Source organism: Sturnus vulgaris, chromosome 3, assembly GCF_052056855.1.
Source record: "Sturnus vulgaris isolate bStuVul1 chromosome 3, bStuVul1.hap1, whole genome shotgun sequence".
In the NCBI taxonomy this organism is placed as follows: Eukaryota; Metazoa; Chordata; class Aves; order Passeriformes; family Sturnidae; genus Sturnus; species Sturnus vulgaris.
The window spans coordinates 41775522-41793994 of NC_142245.1; the positions used below are offsets into that span (position 1 = coordinate 41775522).

General features: G+C 35.5%; 1 protein-coding gene across 24 annotated transcripts in view; it reads left to right on the plus strand.

Annotated features, from left to right (window-relative positions):
* AFDN (afadin, adherens junction formation factor) overlaps nucleotides 1-18473 on the plus strand; it is a 115937-nt gene that overhangs the window by 65337 nt on the left and 32127 nt on the right. For all 24 annotated transcript variants that reach the window (XM_088161429.1, XM_088161451.1, XM_088161432.1 and 21 more), the window contains 7 exons: nucleotides 139-284; nucleotides 2832-2926; nucleotides 4969-5234; nucleotides 5735-5878; nucleotides 6472-6670; nucleotides 8284-8387; nucleotides 9853-9939. In XM_088161429.1, coding sequence (XP_088017555.1) covers nucleotides 139-284; nucleotides 2832-2926; nucleotides 4969-5234; nucleotides 5735-5878; nucleotides 6472-6670; nucleotides 8284-8387; nucleotides 9853-9939 — 1041 coding nt within the window. The remainder of the gene's footprint in view (nucleotides 1-138; nucleotides 285-2831; nucleotides 2927-4968; nucleotides 5235-5734; nucleotides 5879-6471; nucleotides 6671-8283; nucleotides 8388-9852; nucleotides 9940-18473) is intronic.

Genomic DNA, 18473 nt, shown 5'->3' on the forward strand with positions numbered 1-18473 from the left:
TTGCAAATATCTGGTATCTGAGAGATGTTTGGTGAAATGGGAAGAGGTACTGGTCTATCTTTTGGAGCCTTTTTAAGCTGCCATGCTTAAACAGAAAAGTATTTCCCTGTATTATTTCTTGCTTCTTTCCACTTACAGAAACAGAAGAATATTGCTGGGGCCCTTGCCTTTTGGATGGCAAATGCATCTGAACTACTCAATTTCATAAAGCAAGACAGAGATCTTAGCCGAATTACTGTGGATGCACAGGACGTTTTGGCACATTTAGTTCAAATGGCGTTCAAGTAAGGCTATCAAACTTCTTTCTAGTTACCGTTTTCTCTGTTTCTGTGATTTATTGAACAACTTCACATTTCTGCAGAATTTTAGATATTGCAATAATGCCCTTTGTGTATTGTTAAATATCTGAGAGGAAAACTTAGAAGATTTGTGCACGAGTTTCATCTGTTAGATGAAACCATTCTTGTGATAGTTGAAACTGCCAATGAAAATTTTAGGGAAATTACTGTTGATTGCTTTCTCTTAATTTAATGTGAAATTGTGAGAAAAGGTTAGTTTTGCTGTTAGTATGTAGATACATAGGTTTAAATATTCCTGGGTCTTTAAATTAATGAATCTCATGCTCTTTAAGGGCTTCTAAATATAATCTACTTTCATAATTCTCATAAATAGCAATTTGCACTGTTTTGTTGCACAGATTTTTCTTAGAAAAGGAAAGGCAGGTTTTGGCTTGGACCAAAAATCAAGCTATACTTGTCAGCTCAGCCAATTACAATGCTGATTAAAGGAAAAATTGAATCAAATATCAAATTGGAAGGGAAACTCTCAGAGTGTGGATGCACAGCCTGGGAAAGTTGTGTGAAAACAGGAAAGCTTTCCCGTGGACTGCCTGAGAAGTACAAGCTTTCTCATAAGCTTGGAGAAAAACAGAAAGGAAGAAATCTCAAACAAAGATTGCACCTGCTATCATTTACAGAATGTGTACTGTGAGAAATTGTATTGTTTACAGTAAGAACATCTTGCAAGAGGCGTTGCTTGCTCTGACCAATGAGCTGTGTTCTGTTCTTGGGTTAGCGATCAAGTGTACATAAGGAAGGTAGTGTAACAATGAAGTGTCTCTTTCCTATCTTGAAGGACCGTGTTGCTCTGTGTTTTATTGCTGCTGTTCTATAGCTAACTATATACCAAAACAGCAACATCAGAGGAAAGTGCCTTGAATAAAGATAACAATATTGGCAGCATTAATCAAAAAGAAAGGCTTAATTTTTGTTCATATTCAGATTTTTTTCTTCTCTCCAAGTCACTACTGTAGAAGTATTTCTCAGGAAATTTGCAAATCAGAAACTAATGTTTAGAGAAGCCCCAGTGTACCTTGGGTGACTTAGACCCAGCCTACTCTCACTTGTAGGATGACTGTTTTAAATAGAGTACTTTCATTTTTCTGTAATATGAAATACTGTATTGCGTGCTCTTTTTATACTGTGACAGGACTGGGAGACTTAACCAGGGTTAAACAGTTTAGCTTTGAGGGGCTGTGTTTCTCAGAAGAGCACTATGTGTAGTTTGTGAAACTTTGTCATTACTTTCTGAACTTTCAAAAGATTTCAGGGGAGCACTAGAGCCCTTTGTATGGATTCCACAGATTCTTTTTTTTCACTCTGTTGATAGATTTTGGGCAAGTAGGGTATAGCAAGTAGCTATTTTGACAAAGTCTTTTGATTTTTATAGCATCTCTAAATCACTACGTGTTAATGAAGCTGTGCCTTTTGCCACAGCTCAGTGTCTTGAGCTGGTGTGTTAAAATAATTTCCTGCTGCTTTAATTGGCCAGGTTGTCATCAAAGACAGACTGTTGCTGTGGTGCTGTATTTCTCTCTCTACATTATGAGCAGTCTGGTTGCAAAATTATTCTTGAATTTTAGCTGTGTGGATTTTCCCTAAGTATAGTATAACATGGCAGATTCCAAATGCATGTATTAAACTTCTGGAGACCCCTGGAGTATATACTTAGAAGGCAAATAAAAAAGCACAACTGAAGTATGAGCAGAAAGAAATCTGCTGTGAAAATGTCACTTGATGGTAACTCACCTACTCCAGGACTGGTTGAAATTGCCATGGATTTAATTTCTAGCAATTCATTAAAAATGCTTCCAGTGAAATGAAGGGGGAGTTTTAAAAAGCCATGAAATATTTTCTTGTATACATGTGTTTACCATCTGATTCCTTTTTAGTTTCAGTTCTCAACAGAAAATGTATAAATGAATTAGCAAAAGCAGAGTTAAATATAATGTTTAATTATTTGAAGAGAAAGGATACTAAAACAGATTTTCATTTCAGGGTAGTTAAAGGTAAGAAAAATAAAAGAATCAAAAAATTTCTCACACAAAGCCCTAGGGCCGTTTCAGGATTTTGTGTGTTGGGTCACAACATGAATTTTTTTTTTAAGTGCTATTGCTAGATTTTAAAACAAAGAAAAATCTATTTCTATTTGGAAAAAATTGTTTTTGTAAATGTATGGAACCCAAGATTGGCCTGACAGCATCTCTTCGTGTAGCATGTGACTGTCTCTTATCAGTGTGGTAGCAATATTGCATGTAATTGTCTGTTTAGCTTGTTCCCAGACAACCTAATTCTTTGTCCAACGTTTCTAGGAAATTTATGGGAAAATTGGTCTCTCAGGCCTTTTAAAAAGTATTATTGGTTTTCCTGTAATCACATTTATAAGACATAAATTTCAGGAATCTTGTAATTTGATAGAACTCTTTTCTTTAGAACTATTGTAGTGAACACATAGAGGATTTAAAATTCACTTTTTTCCCCATTCCCTTCCAGGTACCTGGTTCATTGTCTGCAGTCAGAGCTTAATAACTACATGCCAGCATTCCTTGATGATCCAGAAGAAAATAATCCTCAGAGGCCTAAAATAGGTTAGACTAGGTTATCTTTGTGTCTTCCAAACCATACCATTAATTGTTAAGAAAAAACATCTAATTATTTCTAGTGGTACTAGATTTACAAGTTACCCTAACCCCTGAGAATTATTTGGATCAATTTTGTATGGATGATTCAACTCTCTGCTGAATTTAGTCCGTTAAATCTGTATCCCCCTTGTGCTGAGGATTCTGAAGCAGGATGCTGTTCTCGAGATGCAGTCTCACAGTGCTGAATGCATGGGAAGGATTGCTTCCCTCTCTCCCTCCTGCTAGCTGCACTGCTGCTGACCAAATAGCTTAGTGTACAATTGGATACCTTTCAAGCAATGACACACTTCAGTCACATTCAACTTGATGTTTACTAGGATCTCCATAATTTTCATCAGGGTTCCTTTCTGTCCAGGTGGCACCTGTCCCATGCTGTTGCACAGACTTACTCTGTCCCACATGCAGGACTTGGCAGTTGCCTTTGACCTTCGTGAAGTCCCTGTCAGCCCATTTCTCCAGCCTGCTGAGGCCCTTCTGAAAAATACTGCTGCTCTTTAGTGTATCAGTATTTTAGCCCCTCTTGTTATCATCTGTGAACTTGCTGAGAATATGCTCCATCAAATTGCTCAGATCATTAATTAAAGTCATTAATTAAACAGTATCAGTCTCACTTTAAAATACGAAAGAAGCCACTAATCAGTGATTGCCAGCTGGACATGGTATCTACAAAGTCACCAAGTCCTGTGGTCCAACCAGTTCTCTCCGTGTGTTGCCATCTGTTTGTCCAGTCCTCGCCTCGGCAATTTCACTGTAGAGATGTTATGGGAGAACCTGATTAGGAATCTCCCAGCTGCTAAGGTCAGGCTGACTGGCCATGTAGATTCGTGCCAGGGCTTCCTGCCATGATTCTTGAAACGTGATGCTTGTGTCACAGCAATGAACCTTTCTGGGCTGTTCCTCTCCACCAGAGCACCCTGCTCAATGTGTGCTATCACCCTGCATCTGTAATCCTGGCTCAGTGGCTGTGCTCAGACTAATAATGCCTCAATGATTGAAGGAAAAGTGATCTGCAGAGCAATTAAATAGAGCATTCTGTTGAACTACAGAGAGTATTTATACAAATTCCTTAAATACTTTCTGGTACTTTAAGTATTAAGCCTTCCGTTCTTGCTTTTTCTCTTGCATTGAGCCTTTAAGGAAGGCTGAAGATGCACTGCTATGTTTGTAGTGCCCTGTACTGTGAGAGTACTTCTGGGAACACAAATTCCGAAAATGTAGCAAACTGGTACTGGAATAAAAGCAGATGCTGTTCTTATTTCAGTTATTTTTGAGCTGCCTTACAGATTTCTTGTAACCTACAGATTTTTTTCAGACATAATCCTGAGTTTCAGTTCTAAAAAAACTAATGGTCTCTTCAAAAGAGATTTCTGATTAAAAGTATTGCTTTAACGGAGACCTGGAGATAAATGTGTTGCTTCCACTAGGAAGCATATGAGGGTGTTGGCTCTTGCTGATGCTAATAGAAGTCTCTGTTGCTTGTTAGGTAATAGTGCATTGGAGTAATTGGAAAATGAGATTTTGAATAATTTTTAAAAACCTGATGTGTAAGCAACGTGCGTTCTATAGTTTAAGTGCATCATACAATGCAAATAACTTCTGCTGAAAAGAAGCTGTGGAATAATTGGAATATGCATTTGAAACAGTAGAATATGAAGGTTGCAACTTGTTATAAAAACTAACAGAAAAATCAGTTTACTAAAGAGGATGCGATTTAAACATCGGGTATAGCCTGTTACTTGTATGATAAATATTTTCCCCAATAATTTATTTTTATTTCAGGGGTTACGTTCCACCTAGGATTTTAATGTTGCTCTGTCTTCAAAATCATGGAGCAGTAAATGTATTTCTGAAGGACTGTTTAACTTAAATACATGTAGATTCCACCTAACATTCACCAGCCTGACTTAAGTGTCTTTGTGTTATTGTCCCTAATCCAGGTGTACCCTGCAGTTTGTGAACACGAGTGACTTTCTGTTTTATCTCTGCAGATGATGTGCTGCATACCTTGACTGGAGCCATGTCCTTGTTGCGACGATGTAGAGTGAACGCTGCTCTGACAATACAGCTCTTCTCCCAGCTGTTTCATTTTATCAACATGTGGCTTTTTAACAGATTAGTTACAGCCCCAGATTCAGGGTTATGTTCACATTACTGGGGAGCTATTGTTCGCCAACAGCTCGGCCACATTGAAGCCTGGGCAGAAAAACAAGGTTTAGAATTGGCTGCTGATTGCCACCTGAGCAGAATAGTACAGGTGAGTGTATTTGTGATTAGCACTTCTCACGTGTTCATATAGTCAAAGAGAATATTTGCCTATGCTGTGTTCCTAGAAAGTAGCACGTGGAAAAAAGTATAGCTTGTGTGGATCAATCCTGGAACACTGAGGTAGCATTGAGGTAAAGACACAAAACACGTTTTCAGTATCATTAATGTTGAAGTTACAAGTGAAATCAATAGTGAACATGGATGTTAAATTTCCATTTATTAAATAACTGAGTTGTAACCATACTGAACAGAGGCAGGAAAAGTAGCTGAAAATTTGATATGCTTAATTTATGACAAATTTACTATTAATTCATCTTTTGGTACAGAAGTATTTAGTGTTTGTTTGGGAGGCTATTTATATTGTTTCTGTTACAAATCTCCTTTTCTCTTGCTTTCTTGCTTTTTCTTTCCCTCTTATCTAAAGAACATTGAGACACAAGTTTTATTCTGGTTTGAATTTGTCATCTGGGACTTCTTTCTCCCCTCTAGGCAACCACATTGCTTACCATGGACAAATACTCACACGCAGATGTTCCAAATATTAACAGTACTTGCTTTAAGCTAAATTCTCTGCAGCTACAAGCTTTGTTGCAGAATTATCACTGTGCTCCAGATGAACCACTCATCCCAACAGTAAGTCTCTTGTATCACTCATTGTGCAGTTTAACATATCTGAGATAAAAAACCACCCACTGTGAATAGCTATCTTATCTTTGGTGGATGTACTTCCCTGACTCAAGCGGGGTGTTAACAAAAATCTCTTACACTGAGTTGGAAAGGAAGGTACCATGCCATGAAATGGAAATGTGTTGGGGGAATGGGAGGAAGGACTTGTAGCTTGGAGATAGTTTTATGTATTGGCTACCAAACTACAGAGTCTTTTGCTGAAGAACATAACCTATATTACCTGCTTATACATGGTAGAATTCTGTAGTTTCTTGGTTTATTATCATTATATTAAAAACATGCACCACAAGTTTGGAAAATACTGTAGTAAAAATAAGAGCTTCTGTGTCATTTGCTAGTACAATTATCTGTGGGATTTCATATAAGAAAGCAATGCACTGTACTGACTGTACATGGGAGAGGCAAAGTTTTATATCTGGTAATTTATTTTTCAAATTGATTTTCCTTGCAATCTTAACATCTTGTTAATGTAAGGTTTTTTAACTTAATGAATGAAATGATGTCTTTGTAGTAACAATGTCTTTCTGCTTTCTGTCCAGGAATTGATAGAGAATGTAGTAACTGTTGCAGAAAACACGGCTGATGAACTTGCTCGCAGTGATGGCCGAGAAGTCCAGCTGGAAGAGGATCCTGACTTACAGCTACCTTTTCTTTTACCAGAAGATGGCTATTCCTGTGATGTTGTCAGAAATGTTCCAAGTGGTTTACAAGAATTTTTAGATCCACTTTGTCAAAGAGGTTAATTCTTTTGTTGTTTTATAATGATCTGTGTAGCAAATATAGAATGCAAATATATTTTAATTAAATGTAAGCCACATTTTCCTTGTGTATGATTCAGTCTTTTTATACTATGTTCTTCAAATGTTTTCTTTTGTAAGCCATTAAAATTATTAAGGCTTTTTTAATCCTTACCCTTTCTCCCTGTCCCTTCCTTTCAGTTTCAAGGTTCTAAATAAGCAGTGCTGAGTTACTAGTGCCTGCTGAAACATTGTTTTGCCTTTGCTCCAAAACTTTTTTGTTTTTTAAAATTTACGTGAGTTGAATAGTTAAAATATTTTTCTTTTACTCATTAGCTGCTTCCATTAAAAAAATCCCATGAACTTAAAATAGTTCTTTCACTGTTGATCATGTAAGAACTTACGGTTTGAGCATTTGTAGTTCAACAGAATTTCAGATGACAAGTAGATGATAAATCTTGTGGTTGCATGAAACTGACTTAAACTTTGGAGAGTAAAGCAGGGCATCTGTCTGAGCATTTACAGTAAATGAACAAGTTATAATCTTTATTTGGTGCTACTCAATTTTATTAGAATTTCTTAATTTTCTGCTTAAAAGCAGTTGTTTAAAAAACTTGTACAGGAATGTCAAGGTAAACAGGAGGCTATTGAAAAACCAGACTCACTCTATACTACAGTGAACCTTTGCAATTGTTGCTTCCAACTTAGTTTATAGGAAAGCTATATTCTTGCATTAAAGAAAAGTATGAAACTGACTGTTTTGAAAGTCCAGTGAGTAATGCAGGATGTAGTTTAGAGATTAAAGGAGATTAGTAGAATAAATTCTTTAATTAGTAAGTGTAATTCGGTTGCCATACAAGTAGCTGTATATTCCTTAAAAGTAAGGCTTTAATACATATGTTCAAAATTTTACTTTTTGGGTGTCCCCTAAATTATGCTGAGGGACTTTTTGGAGTGACACAGTGTAAACTGAATTGCTGAAAAATGGTCTTTATGAGGAGGAGAATATCATGTATTTAGATGGAGTGGTTAATAATTTTTGTGTGATGTATGTTCTCTATGTCCCTGGTTTAGGAGATGATGTTGAATATTTCTGAACTGCTGTGGCTTCTTTTTCAAAATTCTAGGAATTTTTTAAATAACAGAAAGTAAATCAAACTAAATACGTGTTAATTGCAGTGCTGCATTTAAAACCATGATGAGTGCATGCAAAGCTTCTCCTCTGCTAAATCTATGCTGAGACTGGTTAGCTAGACCCCCTGCAAAGTACATTTCAGTAGCATGTTTTAATCAGAGTTCTGGTAGTTTATATTCTAAAAGATGATTCGATGTTTCATGTCTCTTATGAATTTGGTTGGTAAAAGTGATATTTTGCAGCCCCGAAGTTTTCTATGAGCTTGCAGTATTTTTAAATAAGTATGTTTCTCAGAAGCAACAGCTATAGAACTATAGGATTTTGTAGATAATAGCATGAAATTGCAGCAAAGCCCATAAAGGCATCTGAGATGTAAGATTTGACACATTAATGAGTATAAAAAAGGATGAATACTATTTTATTTTAATTAATCCCTTGAGAAAATTCCGTTATTATATTGGTGTTACCTTTTCTTTTAGGTTTTTGTAGATTAACACCTCATCCACGGTCACCAGGCACGTGGACAATATACTTTGAAGGTGCAGATTACGAAAGTCATTTGTCCCATGAGAATGCTGAGCTGGTAAGTATTGATTAAGGGAATAATTATCTACTACAGTCTTGACAAGACATTGAGTTTTATGTGATCAGTTTTAGTCCTTGTTAGGAAGTATAGGCTTCATTGTTAAAACATGTAGTTCATCAGTGAATTGGTGCATTTAAGGAACTATTTTGGAGATTTTTTTTAAGTCACTGTTTTTCTAGGCTGTAGCATGATTATGATTTTCACATAAGCAAACTTTGTCATATTCCCCCAGTCTGAGAATAAACAATGAAGAAATTTCTTCTAAACACAGGCAAAAATATATATGGACGTGGATCTATAAATAACTTAAGAATGGAACTGCAGGCTGCTTTTATTTATAAATTGGCAGTTACCAACCAAATATTCCATATTGAGTTCTAGTCTGGTGCTTTTTCCCGGAAAAAAAAAAAAAATCTTTAGTTTTCCTTTACATTAGACTTACAAAAAAGGGTCTCACTTCAATGCAAGGTAAGGATTTTTTTTCTGTTCTATTGTAAGGGTTTCTTTGTTTTGCGGTGAGTTTTTTCTGCTTGTCTATTTTAATATTAAAGTTACAGAACAGCTTGGTTTTGGAAAGATGGTGGCTTTATGTGAAATAATTTTTAGAGCAACTAAACAGAAATAGTGTCATATTTTAAATGACTATTTTCAGGTTAAAAACTACTTGCATTTCTAATACTTGAACTCGATCAGAAAGTACTAATATTTTTTTAATTACTCTCCTTGGCTTACATTTTTACTTGTCATGGGCCTTGTGGAGCTTGCAGTTATGTTTCAGTATGAATACAAGCTAATGTGCTCCAATTGACATGCTACAGCTAATAAAGATTGTGAAGAAAACTTTTTGAGTTGAAGAACTGGCAGTGTTGAAAGATTTAAAAAAAGAAATTACTGAACATGTCTGGCGACTCCTGTATTCAAGAGTATTGAGAAGTGAAACTTTTTGGAGCTTTATTTCAAAGCTTTAACTCTGCTTTCAAAATTAATTGGCTTCTTAATAATTCTGCAAAGATAATACCATCTTCTAGATGCAGCACTAATAATTGAGCTCTCTGTGTAGATCACCCTCACCTTTGTAATAGGTGCCTATGGAGTCTGAACTTCAGTTTTCATTAAAAGTTACTACAATTTGATAGACCTGTTACATTTCAATTTGTGATTCATTAGTAATCTTTTTACTGGATTAAAGGAGAAACTAGTAGACCTCAAAGTTTCAACAGTGTAGTATAACACGGGTATAGTACTTGATAGGAATCCATCTTAATTAAATGTTAGATAATCTACCTGTAAAATAGATACCAGATACATTATTTTGGATGTGAGACCTGCTGCTCTAACAAAGTAGTTTTGTTTGTAATGTACTATTTTGCTTAGTTACTTTCTTAGCCTGTTGTTACTTCGTTAGCTGGAAGTGAATGGGAACTTCTGAATTTTTTATTCTTTCCCCTTTGCTGTTTGATAGGCTCAGCCTTTGAGAAAAGAACCTGAAATTATCACTGTAACACTAAAAAAACAAAATGGAATGGGACTGAGCATCGTTGCTGCCAAGGTATGGAAGTCTGTTTAAATCTTATTGAAAAAAGCTTCTGTTTTTATTAGCCTGCTGTGCAAAATGTTGATGGAAAAGGTCTGTTTCTCTTAAGTTGGTTGTACACATTGTGTTGATCCTGCTTTTATTCTGATTAGGGAATGTTTCTGTAAAATACACAGATGTGGACAATACAAATGGAAAAATATTATGGATGTATTATTATGTATTATTATGATATTTCAATTCAAACCTCTGCTACAGGTTTATTCAGTTTTTTCAGAGCCAAAAATCAGCAGTGGTGTTAAACAGGATTAATAAACAGGTGTATTTAGGACTTCTGCTGAAAGTAAAGAAGTAAACACAAAGAATGTGTGTGGGTTAATTGATGAATAAGCAGAGCAATTAAATGTATACATTAAAGTTTGAATACTTTCTGCCATGAAGACAGCACCTGTTTTTTCACACAGTGTAGAGGTGCAAGAATGGCTTCAGTTTTGTTTCTTTACAGTAGAGACCTACAGCATAATAGCCAAAATTGTGGGTGTATGCTGTAGCTAGTAGCACTACATAGTAACGTATGGAATGCACATACAGCTCCAGCCACCAGATGGAAGACTGCACTAGTTGGTTGGTTTTGCTTTATTAACTGAATCAAATAGCAGACATAATCTTTTAAATTTAAAATTTGCTGTAAATTATGCAGCAGTGATACTCTAACATCAGTGTTGTGATTACATGGTGTACAATAGATGGAACAAGTCTTTGCTAATGTCTCTTCACTGTGTAGTACATGAAACTTCAGAATACTGTGATACTCCTTGGCACTCAGTGCATGAACTGAAAACATTATTAAGTTACCTCACATAGTTAATTGCTTCTAAACAGCACTGTTTGGCTTTTTTGGTTTTTTTACAACCTTCACTCATTTCATAGTCTGTTCTTGAAATTATAATCTTGTGTGGTGTCAGCTTTTAAGAATTGTTTTTCTCATGTGTAAAGGAATACGTGGTGTCAGGTGTATAGTGCTAAACAATCAGCAATTATTGAAGAAACAGTTCAGGATCTGAAAAATGTAATTCAATATTCTGCTCTGATTTTAGTGGAGTGGGTTAATAATTTGAGAAGCAAATACTTGATCTTGACACTGAATTAAATATGTATCAGACTTCTGACTGCCATCTGCACTTCTGTTAAATGTTTCAAAATGTGCCATGGGAGTATTTTTTTTCACTTTACTCTGTGAAATCTAATTTCTTAGAGTGAAGAAGTATATTATAAGGGGAAAAATTTCCTTTCTCATTGGAGCTGGCTGGCTTCTAGATGTTGATTTAACAACTGACATTTAGCTTCCAATAGCAGTGTGTAACACTGCTACTGTAAGCTTGATCTGAAAGTTTTTTTCAAGTCATTTAATACATTTCTTGATTTCTTTGTCATGATCAATCATGGAAAGAAGAGTTTTCATTTTCATTTGCACAGCTGTAGAAAGACTAGTTCAGGAAGTCATATTTCATCTTACTGCTGTATGCTGCCCTAATACTGGAACTCTGATATGAAAACAGTTATGTTTTAAATCTTGGTCGGAAATAAGCAAGAAACAGATTGTTTTAGTTTTTTGGTGTATGTACAGTAGAAACTTCTGCTTAACATGAAGTCATCAGAATGTTCATTTCATAGAAGTGATCCTATGCTCTGTTTGAAATAATTTGCTGTAGTAGTTAAGTAGGATTGTTTTCAGGAGGTTCAAAGTTCCTTACTGTGAGTAATTATCAGCGTGTTTTTCCTGTAATAGGCTTCATTTAAAGAAAGAGTAAAGAAGAATACAAAGAATACAAGCGTTAATTTTCTCAATATGGTCTTAGAGAATTGAGTGAGTGTGACTGAAGAAGGATTGGTGCATTTTTTCTTTCTATTCCTTATATTGTTGATATTTGCTACCATTTTTTTCTACATGTCTCCTGTAGTATATCTTTTAGCAGCATAAAAGTTAAAATTCTCAGTTTTAACTTCGAAAATGTAGGAAGAAGTCCAATAGACTATTTGTTAAAATTCTCTAAACATTAATTGGATGGAATACCTGAAATGAAAGAGAGAAACAAGTATGAGAATAGATTCAGATTTTTCTAAACTTTCTAATAGTAAAAGGTTGGCCATTAAGTGCTCATAAAGTTGAAGAAATGAAAGCTCATACTTTGAGAAATTCCTCGTTGCTGCTGACCTGCACAGAAGCCCAGTTTGATGGCTGACCCAGTTGTGTTTATTGAACTATTGGTTTCTACAGTGTTTTGAAAGGGCTGTAGCAGTAGAAAATGCAGCTGGTCAACAGGCCCTGCTCCAACCAGTGAAGGACAACCTTGAATTTGTTTAGCTTTTGTTAGGAAAACAGATCTTTTCCTGTGATGTGACCAAATACTTGCTTTCAGTAACATGTTGTGAGAATATCTTTGCATGTCAGTGCTGACCTGCCTTTCTTGTTACATGTTACGGGGCTTCTCATACTTGTCACAGGCTTTGGATGAAGTTTGCTAACATGCAACTTGATGATATTCTGGAGGTGGACAAAATGGGCAGATTCTCAGGGGATCATAAAGAAAAATAATACCAATGGACTGCTTTTCTTCCTTCTACTCATTGCAAAAAAATGTGTGCTTTCCTAGTAAATCTGTGTTCATCTCTGAGGAAACATCTAAAAAATTTGTAATCTAAAATATTTTTGAGTTTTTGTTAGTTTTCAGGTTTCATTAGCTTAAAGTCTGTGCCAATTAAGAGTTTCTAATGATGAAATTAGAAGTCATGCCTTACATAATACCTTTGCACCAAATGTTCCTAATTATCAAGTGGTTGTTACACCTTCTCTTGTGCAATTAAAATATAAGGATTGAAGTTGAAGCAAAGGCTGTACAAGCAGAGAAGGGATGGAACTTGCATTGAAATGCCGTGCACTTGCTTATTCTTATGATAGAAGTATCACCTTGGGATCCTAGGTGATTGCAAACGTGCGTACATTAATGTAATTAAAACCAAAACAAAACCCGAAGAGGTGAGTCAAGGAGTATATGAAAGTGTTAGGTCCCTAGGGCACTCTGTATTAGATCCTCCTCCCACCTAGGAGGATAGGTAAAATGTTTAAGTACATTACGTCTTTCTAATCACAGTTACTCATATTTTATTTAATTAGAAGTTTTAAAGGAGTTCCAGAGAGAGCAGAAATTCAGTGCATATACTAATTCACCTCACTTTGGTGCTATTTGAGACAGGACAGCCTCTCTGAGCAAACATGTAGTAAGTGCATATGCTATATGCAAACATAGCAGGGAAAACAAGTTTACTTATGAAACAGCTGTTAGCTTCCAGAGCAGTGTAAACCATGTTGTGCTTGTTTGGGTTTTGTTTTTTTTTTTTTTATAAATTGGGAAAATACCTAACAGCAATTCTTAAACTGAATGCTTTAAACAAATTTTTATTTTTATTTAAAATTAAACTGTATAGCTTCATATATGATCCAAAAGAATAACTTGTTGTTCTGCCCTTTGGTAGATATTGCAGGTTTTCTTACAGTAATACTCTGTAGCTTTACTAGCAATAGCTTTTGTAATAGGTGTATGGAAATATAGTTGGTAGGAGTGGTCGGGCATAGGGAACAGGGAACAGTGTTGCATTTTGAGGTTGTGTGCAGACTTTGGTTGCTCTAACCCTGAAAGATGTTTTGATGTTAAAAGCTGCCAGACTCCCAACCACATTGTGGTTAAGTTTTTATGAAATCCAGATGATTTGGAAGCTGCGTGTGCATGCAGTTTATTTTAAAAATATATCACTTTTTTGGGGGCTTTCACATGTGACTTCTTAGCCATCTGTGGGCCAGCACATTACTTCCTGTTTAATTTGGAGGTTTTTTTGTCTTTAGTACAAAAGGGCTCCGTTTTTGTTTTTTCTAGCAGTTTTCAGAGTTTAATAAAGCCTCTAAAGTAAATGGAAGTCAGAGCATAACTGATTACGTAAGAGTCTGAATATTGTATTGGTTATAGCTGGTGTTGATAAATGCTACACTGTGTCATAGCATCGAGCTCGGAGTTATCTTGATGGGTATCTTGGAAAATCCAGCAGACTAGAGCTGGTGGTTGCTATTGAGGGCTGGAAGAGAAGTGGAGAATTGTTTTTTTTCTTTCAAGGATCTGTAGTCCCGGAGATCAAAATGTGGTTTTCTGTTGTTGGAAGAACAGAATCCATGGTAAGTCTGTTCAGGTTTCTGTTGGGACTGTTTTTCTCTGAAGTTTTACTATCCCTGTACTTTTTCCTGCTCTCTTGCCTGTTTAAACCTGCCAGTAGTTATTTGTTCATGTAGCAACTATGTAATACAGCATGCAGTTAAATATAGTCAGATGTTAGTAGCTAACTTCCTAAAATCTAGAAAGAAAAAACTAATTTTTTAGCTTGTTCTTCATACGTACTTCTGAAATGGTGGAAGTGACTATTAATATTTAAAGTTTCAGGTATGATAACTACTGTTTTACTGTGCCAGAGCATGAATAGCATGACCTGTGATCTGTTTACTTGTCATATTAGTTGGCTTTAATCCAGGTTCCTCTAAAAGTCTGTTTTCTTCTTATAAAATCTTAGTAGAATGATTAAAATCAATGTCCCAAACAGCGTAAGATTTTTAATACTCACTAGACCCTTCTGAAAAGACCAGAACATGCAAATTTGTTGCAGTTAGGGTGTCTTACTCAACACGTTTGCAGAGGAGAGGCATTTAAATTCTGTTTAGGTTACTACTGCACAAAAGAAAGGATTCCCATGTTCTGCAGGAACGATAGAGCAAGTTTTGTTGATTAATCTTTGCATGCTTGTTATACTCATAAGTGTACTGTGATTTAGTTCTCTAAAGTACGGCACACTTCTACTTCTTGTCCGGTCATCTTTTAGTAGTATAAACTGAAAATGTTACGTTAAAATATATACAAGGACCTTAAAATAGATATGTATATGGCTCCACTGGCACATGAATCAGAGAGTATTTTCTAGGATTTTTTGACAGGTAGTCAGATTAAGTAGTGCTTACTGAAATAGTATGAGAGGTGATAAGGTGTTTCTTTTTTAATAGAAGCATTTTAAACGTGAGTAGACAGTTCAGCAGTAAGTACTCCAGGGAACGGATTTACGGTTCTAAAAAAAAAAAGTGTAACAGCTTACTCATAAATAATTTGCATTATTTGGCAGCCTTGATTCTTCTTAAGGATAACTTAAATGATTCTAAGTTGCTTTAATTTCTAAACCACTGTTTGTCATTTTATATTTAGCAGTCAGTTCAAGGTGTTAAATTTATAGAGGGTTTGAGACTACAGGAATATCAATTTTGATGTAAAATTTTTCTGAAGTTTTTTTCTACAAATAGGTTTTTTCTACAAATATAGGAGACTCATGTAGAAGGAACAGGTTTAAACATTCATTTAATTATTTTCTTCCCAAAATTGAAAATTATGCTTACAGTTAATTATACTGGTAACAATATACAAATGTGCATCTCTCTAACTGTGTTTGCAAATACAGACAGTTGATAAGATTTTTTTTCCACTTTGTTAGCTTTTTACATATGTTTCAAGTCTTAAAATTTCAGATACCTCAGTATTTGAAATCTTCCTGTGACTGTGTTTTCTAAGTATTGAAGGAAATTTTCTGGCCTTTCCTCCCAGCATGAATTAATTGAAATGTTTCAGTATAAGATTTAAAATTGTTTTGTGGAGGTGTTTTTTTGTTGGTTTTGTTCTTTTTTATTTTAGTGTTCAATACTAATTCACTGCAGTGGTCTAAACTACTGCTGTTACCTTAATAGGCTTCTTAGGAGGACCTTAGGGAAAATACAATATATAATTCTCATTTCCAGAACAGATTTCTCAGTCTTACAGAAATAAAATAGTATGTAGGTTGCTAGTTAAGTCTTCATCATTAACAAATAAATAGCTGTGTGTTAGCAATTTGCCTGGTTTTTGTTGATTCTTAACTTCCAGCAGAGCCTTTGCTTAAATTTTGGTGTCCTGTAGATGTACAAAATTTTGTTAGTGCTTTTGTGTGCTGTGTAAATCTGAAGCTTACAGCATCACAGCATGGTTGTTCTTCTCAGTAGCTTTGAGACCTCAGCTCTGCTTAAGTGGAGTGGGTTTTATCTTACTTGCTTGTATTTAGATTGATAATGCAAATAGGTGACCTAGACGTGTATTTTAGGCCTTCTGAAAGAAAGTGAATTTTAAAATTCACGTGCCATTTTCTCCTTGTATGCAGGCACTCCTTAGCATGCCTGCTAAAATTGCAGTGCACGTATACTGTAGCTAGAATTCCTGTACCAGGCTTCATTAAATTCTGACATTCTAATAACTGAAAATTCTGTTTAGATACATATTAATACAGCTCCTTCTCTCTTTTTTTTAAACTTTTATTAATGAAGACGACTTTTGGAACTTAGTAAGTTCTGTGTTGCTTTTTGCTCTATGAGTAATACTCTCAGTTGGCGTAGGAATTTAGGTGCTTAATAGTATGTGTTAGTGTACAAGCTGATCCTGGATTACATTGTACCCATCTGAAACGGCAGAGCCTGCATTATGTGGAAGTTAATGCTCTGGGTTTTTTGGGTTGTAATTTATCCTTAGCTGTAGAAGCAAGTGCCATTTCTTTGAAGAAGTGCAGAGATACAGAGTTGGATTTTTTCCCAAATAAATTGCCCAGCATGTCTTGCCTGTGAAGCCCAATTCAGACATAATTAAGGTGAAACATAAGATGAAAATTAACTTACCAAGGAAGAGCATCACAGAACCTGCATTACAACATGTAGATTTGTATATAACTCTGAGTAGCCCTTAGTGTGTCAGTGCTCATGGAGTATTTATAGCAAATGTACATTAAAAAGTTAACCCTTTTCTAGTGAAATATTCTAGAACAATATATTTTCCTTGAGCTCAATGAAAGGCTTTTCCTTTGAAATAAGAGAAGTGGAATCAAACACGCTCATGTATTTAATTTCTTTTTTTGAAAATTAAGAGGGCCTTTAATGCATTTGTAGACTATCATATTAAGTTGCAGCATTTATAATAATAAAGAAGACTTTTTTTTCACATTTATAATAAAAAAGACAACTGCTTTTTTTCATAAAGGTTAAGAAAGACTAATGACCAAAATTTTTTAGTCTTCTACAAATGTTGTGTATGAAACCTTTTGCATTTACTTACTACTTTTCCCATTTCACGAGAGTAAGAGTCCAGTAAGATAAGTTAGAAACTGTTGCATACTTGATTCCAATCTTAGAATGAAGTATTAGGCCAGTTGCATTCTTGGAGTGTGAGAGAAATCATGCTGTTGTAAATTTATGTATTTCCATTTAGCACAGAAGATGCTAGAGCCCTTTCTGTCAGTGTACCTGCTTTCCATGCTGAACACTGTTAAAATCCCCAAACAACTACATATGCACAAGAGTACAGTAGAGTATAATTTATTAATGCCATTTCATGAGGTCCACTTCAGAACATCCTGGGTTGTCCAGTGAGAAGCAGATTTAGAACAGGGCAGTATATTCACTTGCTTGCTTTGTGTGCAAGTCAATCTTGATTTCAAACATTCTTTTATTAAAAAGTAACACATAACCCAAATTCCATTAAAAATAGCAACAAAACTCTTCAGTCTTTTCTCTTTACTCCCTTAGGGGTTTCTTAGGGGTAAGTAGAGCATCTGGATCCACCACACATAAAGTTTCTAGGTTGCTGGATATTTCAGATATTGGATGTACTGCTGCCAATCTACCTTGTTTTTTCTCTGAGTAGTAAGACTTTTCATCTGTTTTTCCCACTCAGTGCAATTTAAAGCTGCTGTGGAATTGGTCATAGCAGTTAAATGCTTAGTTTCTTTACCTGTTGAATAATGTTGATTATCACCGAAGTTTGAATTTATAGTGCTTGTTTTGTTTAATTGAAAATATTTTGCCCACTTGTGACTGTAGTTTGTCTCGCTCCAGAAACATTTGGGTTTTGGCTCCTGACATGGAAGAGTATATGAGAGGGGAAAGCAGAAGTATGTTGTATGTAGAGCATGGGTCAGTTTTAAAATTCTTTTTAAGTCAGGGTACAACATGACTCAGTGCAGCTGTGGCCACAACTAACATCAGTTTTAGATACAGTAGGCTGGTTCACCTCATTTATATTTGAAAAGTATTTTCTCTAATGATGACAGATTTCCAAAGTGTCTGCATTGGTCTTGAGGCAACACAGGCCTTAGTTTTCTCTGAAAAACTGAGGTTTTTCTGATTTTTGAGTCCAGAAAAGTTTGCCCTTGCTAGAGGTGGGATCAGTAGCTCCAAAGTTGACCTTTCTCCTGACTCGGGGCTCACAGCAAGTAGTTCAGTGAGTCTTAGACTTAGTATCTTTGGTCCCTAAAAGAGATAAAATATATACTCATCCAGATGCAACCTAAAGAATGCATACAGCTTTATGGAATGTGAGGTTTTGGGTGGTCAAAAACCTTTGCTTTTGCCTCCTAGAGAGTGAATTTGTAAATTTGCTGCATAGTTCAGT